Genomic DNA, 10948 nt, shown 5'->3' with positions numbered 1-10948 from the left:
TGCCACTGTAACCACCAGAAACCACAGTACAGCAGCCAAGAAGAACCTGTCGCCCCCCCAGCAAGCCCCTCAACGCCAACCAGTGAGGTAACCTCGAAACGGAAACGATTCAGGAATTCATTTCGAAACAAAAAGTTGAAAACCAAAACCCTTGACCGAACAAATCCCCTAATCCAAGAGACTTTTTCCCGAACAATCCCAAAACTCCACTTCAAATTTCCCAATAGTTTAATGGCAGACCCCCCTTGGAAACACCCACCTTAAGAAAAAAAACCCGGCTTAATGAAAAACAAAATTTAAACACATTAAAGACAAATAAGGCCAAACCACAGAACCAGTTTCTTCCAAACTACCCAAAACTTACCTCTTCTTTTTCAGTGGATTTTTTTTTCTCATTTACTAATCTCAGGCAAATAATCCCCTACCTCACCCAGGCTTACTCATAGGTCAGCACTAAAGACTAAAAGCCTTAACTGGCTAAGTCTAAAAAAACTTTCAACACACGGCCTACTGAAGCTCTCGATTGGGAAACCGCCCACTCGAGATGAAAGAAAAAACCCTAGGAATAATTTATATGGCAATACAACGTTTGCCGGGTCGGCTAGTATAACTATATTATGACAAAAGTCTAAGTGTTTCAATTTCGACATCACAAATTTTTAATCGACATAACCATGAATAATAAAATTTAATCTGATAAATAATGCAAAATTCACACCAATCATGATTAATGTATTTTTGCCTTATCTAATCTGTAGTAGAATGTTTTTATCGTCGTCAATTCAGTTTATATTTGCTCAAGAGAAGGTGTTTTTTTATGAATAGTGGCGGATTTAAGACCTCTTTTGTTCGGTTCTAGGGTCAGAAACATGACTCAGACTAGACTTGATGTTGATGGAATAATTAAGAAGCTAACAGCTCCAGAAGGTAAATTAAATAAATTTTTTTGTATCTGATTTTTAGAAGTTTTTAGATCTAATTTTCAATACATATAAAAGTGGTACTTCATTCCTTTCAAGGCATAAGAATTTATGAGATGTACTTAACTGTTCATATTTCAGCTAGCAGCAATGTTTTTGGTTATCAAATTACACTATTTAAAAAAATATGCTGGATGTTCCGAAAATATTCCGATAAACGTTTCAAGTGATGGGAAACATTAAAACCATATTAGTATTAGTAGTAGTTGATTAAAATAATCGTTTTTGCCTATTTCAAAAAATATTATTTACTTCTTATTATTTCCAAAAAAGCAAATCAATTTTGAGATATAGAGTGAAAATGTGAAAAACACAAACTGCTCATTTATGGGCGTTTATTGGCCAACTGGCTAGATGATTGCAGCAAAAAAAACCTTGCAAGTTTTTTGCAACTTTGTTACATTCGTTAAGTAAATCAATTAAAAATATTAAAAAAATCAGTTAAGACTTTTCCAGTGCGCTTAAGATATATTACTAATACCTATGTATACATAGAATAAATTACTAATTCTTATGTTACCTTTTTATTACAGTAAACATTTTACTGTTTTTCTGTTGATTTAATTAAAGTTAATCACTTGAAGTGGCAAAAGTTACCTGAAGTGCAGCGCATATCAATTTTGTAGCTCCTACCTTAAATTGCAAAGAGTACCATCCATGAAATACAGGGTGTTACACATTTGAGGTATTAGCGTTGGATTCTAGTAAACCGTAAAAGATACGAAGTCAGTTAAATTAGGGCAAAGTAGTGCATTTTCAGGCTTAACAAATCAGCGTTTTAAAAGTTCAGAAAATTGAAACTTTTTCGAGAAATCTTCGAAAAAGTCGAAGTTTGCTCAAATAATTCTTCTTTATAATATCTCTTGATAATAAATATTTTTTCTGCGTTTATCTGAATGGATATTTTATAATAATTAGAACAATATTAAATCATATTTGTATACACATATCAGATAAGCATATAGTTTTTCCGCTTACGGCTCTCATCAACTTCTTCTTTTTTTGAATACGAACCGGTATGATTGATATATTTTAAGATCCTATAATCATCGAATAATTATTCATTTTTCCTATAAGGGAATATGTGCTACTTACCTTGAGTCGCATTTCTTGTTGAAAAGGACTTACTTTAATAGAAGTTAATTTTGATGAACTGTTAATGCAAAGTGTTAAAAAATGTAATTTCAAAATACAGTTGAGAAAACCGCCAAAACAATTTTTTTCAAATGGAACCCCCCATTTTTGATTCTGTGATCTTGTTTAGTATTAAAAATAAGGGAAAGGTTGTGTACAGTTGACTATTGTAAAAGTGTTCAATTTTCGAAATATTGCCGATTTAATATTTTCATATGACTATTTTGCTTAGAAATACGAATTTCTAACATCCTGAATAGATTATAATTGTTATATCAGATTAGATTCCAATTGCTCACACTTGATTATTTGCATTTAAAACATATTGACAGCAAAGTAAAAAATATTAAATGCTGTTTTAACAGATAGCGTATAGCACAAATGCGATTTGTTCGAAAGTGCTTTAAAACATTGATGCAACAAAGATTGCAAATATTCTCGAGATCCCATTTTCTACAATTGACAAATTAAAAGCAGTGCTCTACTGTTGCTGAGTCATGTTTCTTAGCAATTCAGATAAAGATCTGAAGACCAACTTCGAGTATTTTCATATACCTAGGCCTAGCGTTGTATTAGATATGTTTTTGCTAATTGTAATAATTTAACCTTTAATATTTTAAAATGTTTCATTACTCGATACGTATTTATTATGAAACCGCCATATTATGGCAAGACTATTATATTTTAGGTTTTTTTTTATAAGTTGTTTTCTGATAATTATAATTTTAATAAGTAAACATTCCAATTTTACCAGTATTTTCAGTCCGACAAACCGACGCTAAACACAAAAATTGATATTTTATTTACCTATTTTTTTCTCCATTATCAGCGTCACTTAGATGGTTCACCAAACACGAGCGCTCCACATAAAAAATATTACCTACTTTTCTGACGTGTGAAATATTCAATCGTCTTTTAACGTCTTCCAGTTTTTTGTACTTATCGCACCATTGTGAGCAATTTCAAACAGATTGTCTAGTTATTTATTTATTGTAAACAATCCTCCATTTATGAACATATGTTATAAGAATTCATGTTTTTTTCCGAAACACAACCGACTGTTAGTTGTCAGCCGAATTGTTCAATCAATTTAATATAGATTATGCCAATTTCATCGTAACTACGGAAAGACATTTTAGAAAACGCGTTTCACGCGGCGTCCAAAAGACAAATTGAGGAAACATACACATAGAAAAAAACTTTATCCTTGTGTTTATTCATTTTACGGGTGGGCATGTGGCCAGGCTAAAAATCAAAGCAAAGATTTAAAACTCGCTCTAGAATATAAGTAAATTGGCATGAAAATAATAAATAAAATGTTTTTCATACAATAAAACCAGCTTTAATCCATTTTTATACTTATTTAAATACATCATAACTATCGGCATAACATCAAAGACCCGTCCGCTCAATAATATGATAACAAAATAGGAAACTTTTTTTCTTTTTTCTGTAATTTTTTTCTTGTCCTTTCTTCTTCCTTTCCTTTCCTCTTCCTTTTACGATTTTTAGTCTTATTAGAGCTGTTTAATATTTTTCAATCTTTGTAATTATTTTTAATCTTCTAGTTCTCAATCAAATCAACAAACCATTTTCCAAAGGATGTTGTGTTTTAATTGTTTCTATCGGAAAATGTTTTGGCATAACAATCCGAATATTTCCAAAAACGTTTTCAAAATAATTTAGCAATAAAATTATTTATCGTTTATCGTGACTAACCCTATCTAACTAGCCATGCATCAAATGCTCGAACAAATAAAACTAAATTCGATCATTTTTCAACCGACTTGGGAAGATTATAAACTGTATACAATCAGGTAGAGATTAAAAGATTTGATTATCTCAAGATTCGTTAGTAGTGTAATCCCCAATTAATATCGTTAAGCACTACACGGATATTATAGATATAATAAAATTAAAGTATATTCCAGGCTGGTAAATATATATTTGCACAACTATGCCAGCAGGTTTTGATCTATTCATGATATTAATAGCAATATTACCTAATAACTACAGTGTGGCCCTACCAAGATATGGAACAGCCCCATAAAATTGATAATTATCGTCCGATGTTTGCTAACTTTTCCTTAGAATTTACAGTCGAAATGGCTTTTTATAAAAACTGAAACTTTATATGCAATTGTGTATAGGTTTATACTCTCCTGTGCATATAGAACAGTGGCGGTGAAGAGCAAGGCAACAATACGGTTGACTTCAATGACCAAGATGATTTTAACCATAGTTTAACGAAAAAAATCAGTTATTGAGCTGAAACGAAACTGGAATCGCGCATTACGCTGTGCATCGGGGAAACCTAGAAACATGCGCTTTTCTTGCCCCACTCTCCTCCCACCACTGTTTCACCGGCACAGGATATAGTATATACAGGGTGTCCGTTTTTGGAGCTCAACCATGGGGATCTCGTAACCATACTAGATACGAGATTGATCAAATTGGGGCAAAGTTGGGCAGTCTAGAGCTCACTAAACTGCTCAGTGGAAATTTAAAAAATTTCTGCTACTTTCGGAGATATCCGGAAAAAATCAAATTTCGGAAAAAGTTTTTTCTTTTTTCTTTAACTTATTTGACGCGGAATCTCAAAAATGACTAATAATAATAATACTACTACAAAATAATTGCAACTTTTTGTCTCCTACAAGGTGGCGATGTTGTATTTAAAATGTGACTAATGGGTTCCTGACAACCATCATCAACTTTGTTTTTTCTTATGGGTGCCATTTTGGATCATTACACGTTTGAATTCAATACAGCTTTTTTTTCTGATTACGATGTTGTATCATATGTTAAGATCCAGTCTTGCTATTTAGTGAAAATAACAATGATTTCGTTTTTGTAAAGAGTGTTTTGGAATAACACCCACTCTTTTGTTTAATCAACAGAATTAAAATCATTTCTTCCTTGAATTTCCTTTCTTAGGGTAAAGCACCTTTGATGATGCAAGACACCAATGCTTGCTAAACGTCAGAAATAATTTTTTTCCCACCGCGGTCTTAAGACCCGAAGAACTCAGCAGTTTCAAGCGATGAACCTGTTCTATCATTCTGTATTTATTATGTCACCTTGTATATTACAATTCGGTCTGGTGATAAAAACATCAAAGAAAATCAACCATCTTTCGATTATTCAATATCGGTCAAGAAACTGGACCTTCTCTTGTACAGGGTGAGTTTTTTTAAGAAACAAAAAATTTAAAAATTTAAATTGGTCCGTTGGTTAAAAAGGTTGCTCATCCCTGATCTAAATGATATTTTGTTCACCTAATTGGATGATCAAATATTAAGAAGATACTTCAAGGTGATATTAGCGAATATTTTTTGCGGCATATAAACAGAACAAAAGTATCAAAATACAATGTTCTGAAAATACTGATTGCAAGCGTGCTATCTGTCATTCTCGCTTAAAAGATAAATATCAGTAACTCCTCTATCTAATTTGCAATGAACTTTAAGAATAGTGGATCAAGTTAAATCCACTGCGCATTTCATTTATGACATATTTAATATKGMCGATATTGTAGGATAGTCAAAACCCAGTTGATATATACTTACTACTAAAACATCCAGATCTCATGAACACGACAAATAAATCGAAATATCAGATAAAAACTAAATTTAATGTGCTAAATTTTTAATGTTCTATATACATCCATTGCTGCTAAGTTGCCAAAAGTAAGATCTTAGCTTTTCGGTTATTCCTGGTTTGAGGTTTTTGTATGCTTTTTATATTGGCCGATTTTGTAGTCTTATCTGGAGTTTGAAAAGCGACAACTAAATATTCCACACTTCGGTTCTTTTATGCAAAATAATTAGTAACGGAAATTAATGGAACAAATTGTGATCGTGAAACTAAAGCTTTGATTTCCAGAACAAGCAATAGTCTAAAACCACAGTAAATGGTTTTAAAAATTCTCGATAGTCAAACCTTTCAATTTACCGGGGTTCAATATTACAAAACAAAACTACACTGCTTACGCAAAATTGACAAGACAAAGCGATTCACTCAAAAATTCATCAAGTAATTTGTTCCACTCAAAGCTATCTTTTAATTATACTCCAATTTTTATAGTCGCAGCTTGAAGCGCAGTGGCAATTTTCTATTAAAAATGTTTGAGTGTATTATAAATATTTCACAAAGTTGTTATTCACATTAGTATGCCTTATCTCATAGCATATTTGAACTGCCATTAACCAGAAGAAAAAAATAGATCCTTCTAAAACATTGTCAAGGGTCTTTGTCGAAATTTGGTTTGCCAATCAAAACTTAAATGCAATAATTTATCTTTTATCAGGTAGCGCTTGTTGCATTAAATGTAATTCAACGTTCGCCTAGTTATCTTTGGCCATAAAATACTAGCCTAATACTTTTTTAGTAACAATTCCGAATTTTGTACATGTTTTATTAGGACTTCCATTGTCCTACGAAGATGTATATTTTCTTCATCCTCTGATGGAAATGACGTAGTTTCACCATTGTTTTGGACCGCATTAAATCACATTTACCCATTACAATGATATGACAATGACAACTTACGTTTTCTCCCATTATTCATAGTACATTAAGGTACAAGAGGCAGGCAGACGTTCGAAAATTTGCTCACAAAAAATGAAGGAGAACTTATAATCAACAAAAAGGAGATTCTAAGTACCTATAAGAAATACTTCTGCAAACTGCTCAATGATGAGGAAAATACAAATGCGCTACAAACAAATATATCACCTGCGTAAATAGAAATACAGCCCCCGTAGTAGGGAGAAACAGTGAAGGCAATAAATTAATTGAAAAATAACAAAGCTCCAGGCAGCGACCTACCAAATGCATACTATGGCGGAGAAACACTTCCTAAGTCCCTACATAATCTTACACAAATCATCTGGAGGACAGAGGCCTTACCCTATAGATGGAAGGAAGGAATAATCGTCGTTATACATAAAAAGGAAACAGAAAGGAATGGAAACGCTATCGTGGAATTACTCTTCTAAATATATGATATAGATATAGAGATTGTTGGGGAATACCAATATGTATCTCGACCCAATAAGTCCACTTTAGACCAGACTTTTACTATTAGGMAAATATTGGAGAAATGCTGGGAAGAGTTGCTGAAGAAGGAGAAATGCTGGGCATTCGACAGAGTATGTAGGTGAAGGTTGTGGCAAGCAATGCAAGAATTTGGGTTCCCAAAAAACGTATATCGGTGTGAAAAGTATGTATGGAAGATACGAAGACGCGAGGTAAAGTAATAGTGGGACAGAGTCTCTCCGACTCCTTCAGTATCAATAACGGTCTAAAGGAAGTTGACGCCATCTCACGTCAACTCTTTAACATAGCATTGGAATATGTAATTAGGAACTCTAAAATCCAGAAGCCAACTGCTGTCTTTGATCAAGAAGGACCCAACAACCGGCTCTGGGCCTTTGCAGACGATGTGGATGTGATTGACAATAGCAGGGCCAGCCTCAAATGCACTTTCATTAAGTTGTAGAAATAATAATAGGAACCGAGATAGAGTAGGACCAAACTTGTCTATCGGGGACTACAACTTTGAGCGGACAAAACAATTTAAATATCTGGGTACAAGTATTAATGAAAACAACGACAACACAGAAGAGATAAATAGCAAGATACAGACTGAAAACAGATGCCTTTTTGCTATTCAAAACCTAATAAAATCTAGAATACTTAATAAGACAAAAGTTAGTATTGTTTTGTATATGTCGTATGTGTATACGTGTGTCGTATATGGCTGTGAGACCTGGACATTAACGGTTGCAAGCAAAAAACGACTTAACGTGTTTGAAAGGAAAGTGCTAAGAAAAATATTTGTCCCAACCAAAGGCGAAAATACAGGACAATGTACAATAAAAACCAACCAAGGACTTAAAGAGCTCCACACTGATACAAGCATAATAAACGAAATAAAAGCCAAGAGACTACGGTGGGCAGGATACGTTAAAAGAATGCCGGATGATAGAATGGTAAAACTGCTATGGGTTGATGTTCCAGGGAGAAAACGTCCATTGGGTCGGCCCCGCCTCAGATGGAGAGATAATATTACAAACAAACCTAAAAGCCATGAAGAACGAAGATGGCCCCGATTGGATGGATAGGGAAGGATGGAGATATGTGGTTTAGTCGGCAAAAACCCAGCCAGGGTTGCGAAGCCACGGATGATGATGACGATGACTATGAACAATGGGAGTAAAAATAAATTGGCATTGTCATGTCATTGTAATGGGTAGATGTAATTACGTACCATCACCATTTGAAGGCCGTTTTTTTTCAAAACCTTATACTATTAGCGGGCATTTTCCACAGAGGATCAAGAAAAATAGTATACGGTACACTGTACACGAATAATGTACTATTTACCATAAACTTTTGGTTGTAGTATCTGCATCCGCTTTCCAGTAACTACTAAATTTCCTTGCCATGTCGTTGAAATTTGGTTCAAAAATGGTAACAATTAATTACTTATTGAATGTTACAGAAAATCTTTCATTCTAAAAATCGTATTTGCTTATTTTCCGTATATCTGAAATTACATTTTTCACTGATGATAAACCCTTGTTCCCCCTTTACTTTGTTAATCCATATGGCAGCTGTATTTGGTTTGTATTTTATATAGACATCTCTCAGTCTCCCGTTCTACGTACACGTTATCAATTTAATACCATTATGCGTATGAATTTTATTTTGTTTATTAATATAAAATTACAGTCAGTTAGTAGATTTAGTAGATAAAATGTGGCAAAACCTTCTTATTGCAACACCCGTTATATTTAACAAGACATCCTCGACACTGTATTAGACTTTGTTAAATTTTGGTAATGATTTCAGTGCGAGATGCTAAAAAGACAAAGTTGATTAATCTACCGGAAGCCGATATAAAAGCGTTATGCCACAAAGCAATTCAAATTTTAGCTTCTCAGCCAATGCTTTTGGAATTGGAAGCTCCTATAAAAGTTGGAGGTAAGTTAGAAAAGAGTTTTTAAATGTTAGGAAAATATTACAAAACTACTTTGTCTGAAGTTTAAGAATAATTTAAAATGAATTAACATACTTTATTTCAGGTGATATACATGGTCAGTTTAACGACCTCCTCAAACTTTTTCAGTTTGGAGGTTTTCCCCCAGATTCCAATTATCTATTTCTTGGAGACTATGTCGATAGGGGCAAACAATCACTAGAGACGATGTGTTTGCTTTTAGCCTACAAAATAAAATATCCTGAAAATTTCTTTTTGTTGCGAGGCAACCACGAAGCAGCTCAAGTTTGTAAAATATATGGATTTTTCGACGAATGTAAGTTAACGTAAACTGGTATCTCGTATATCGTAAATGTGTGTGATATCATGGTCTGATATCCAACGGACCATGGAAAACAGAAATGCAGTTATACTATGCGCTCAGGTGCAGGCGATTTTTAAATTATTTGCCCGGAATTATACATTGATACCAACGTAAAACAGATATACATACATACATACATATATACATACATATATACAATAGTGCAGCGGTAAAAAGCAAACAACCAGTGATTTACGTTAACGCAATGAACGAATCTCTGAATTTTACAAATTAATCAACTGGACCAAACTTATGAATTAAACCACGGAACAGACGTGTTTGGCCAGTTTCGCATTATACAGGGTGATTAAACCAAAACGCAAGAACAGCCATTTCGGACCTTTAGAGATTAAAAAACGCACGGACACGTAAAATTTTTGTGTGATTTCTTGGCCAGAATGGCCCACCTCAATCATCTTAAATGAATTAGTCGTAAATAATTCAACCAGTACTCATTTTGGTCTATTTAAAAGTAGTCCCAGATCTTTTATAAAAAAATTGGATACATGATTTTGGGGTTTAAAGATGATAAAGACTATAAAAACCACTATCTTAAAAATATAGCTCAAAACATCCGATTCTGAAAGGGCGAAAGATTGTTTTCCCATTCATAGCTTTTGCGAAAAAAAAATTTCTGTTTTCTTGCCACTGAACATTGTTAGACATTAACTGCAAATATCGTGATACGAGGCTTAAATTAATTGTCAGTCTCACAAATTCGTTTCGAATTACCTTTTCTAATGAAGAAGTGGACCGACACGGTCAAAGTATTAGGGTTTTGCGAAGACAACTCGCGTGAAAGCGTACGCGTTTAAGCGGCGCATATTTGCAGTTAATGTCTAACATTGTTAAGTGGCAAGGTAACAAACATGTTTTTTGCGCAAAAACTATGAAAGCTAGAAGATTTTACAAAGAGCACAGAATTGTGCATAAATGATTAGTGCATCAACCAAAAAAAAAATGAGTTAATTCAATCCACCAAATAAAAAGTCTGGTAGTTTTTGTAGACACTGCAGCACTAACCACTTGTCCAAAACGGCTGAACTCGATTGTTTCATCAAAGTATAAGTTTTATATGAAAACGAATTCACGTCGAGTTTTTGAAGAACTTCGACCGTCGTAGGACAAACATTTTCTGTTAATACGAGTTAGGCCAGATCGTCTTCTTTTGATGCAAAGAATATCGTAGTACCCTTTTGATCATGTGCTTACGGGACACTGTATAATTCGCCCTCGCCATACATAATTTTATATTAAACAAGATTGTTATATTTTGTGGTTAATATTCTAGTCGAAAGACTAGACTTATTTTGGTTAAAATTTAATATATTTCTATTAAAATCATACTGTATTTAAATGTTTATCGGTAAAAAAGCTCTGAAGACGTCAATCCTGATACAAAAACTGCGGACACGAAATAAAATTAGTTTGCATCTCAGTATTTAGGCAATTCAAAATAACCAG

General features: G+C 33.5%; 1 protein-coding gene across 2 annotated transcripts in view; it reads left to right on the top strand.

The window, feature by feature from the left end:
- Positions 1-740: 740 nt before the first annotated feature.
- The window catches only part of LOC109537959 (serine/threonine-protein phosphatase PP1-alpha), a 14104-nt gene continuing 3896 nt past the window's right edge, over positions 741-10948 (top strand). Inside the window, exons 1-3 of one of the 2 annotated variants that reach the window (XM_048660851.1) lie at positions 741-927; positions 8973-9104; positions 9206-9436. In XM_048660851.1, the coding sequence (XP_048516808.1) occupies positions 870-927; positions 8973-9104; positions 9206-9436 (421 nt within the window). In that variant the 5' untranslated portion in view covers positions 741-869. Of the gene's footprint in view, positions 928-8083; positions 8371-8972; positions 9105-9205; positions 9437-10948 lie in introns of those variants that run through there. The other variant, XM_048660852.1, reaches the window with a different exon arrangement.

Source organism: Dendroctonus ponderosae, unplaced genomic scaffold (assembly GCF_020466585.1).
Source record: "Dendroctonus ponderosae isolate FM_Combo_2020 unplaced genomic scaffold, Dpon_F_20191213v2 Dpon_F_20191213_1, whole genome shotgun sequence".
Lineage (NCBI taxonomy): Eukaryota > Metazoa > Arthropoda > Insecta > Coleoptera > Curculionidae > Dendroctonus > Dendroctonus ponderosae.
This window is presented reverse-complemented; position numbering and strand designations above follow the sequence as displayed.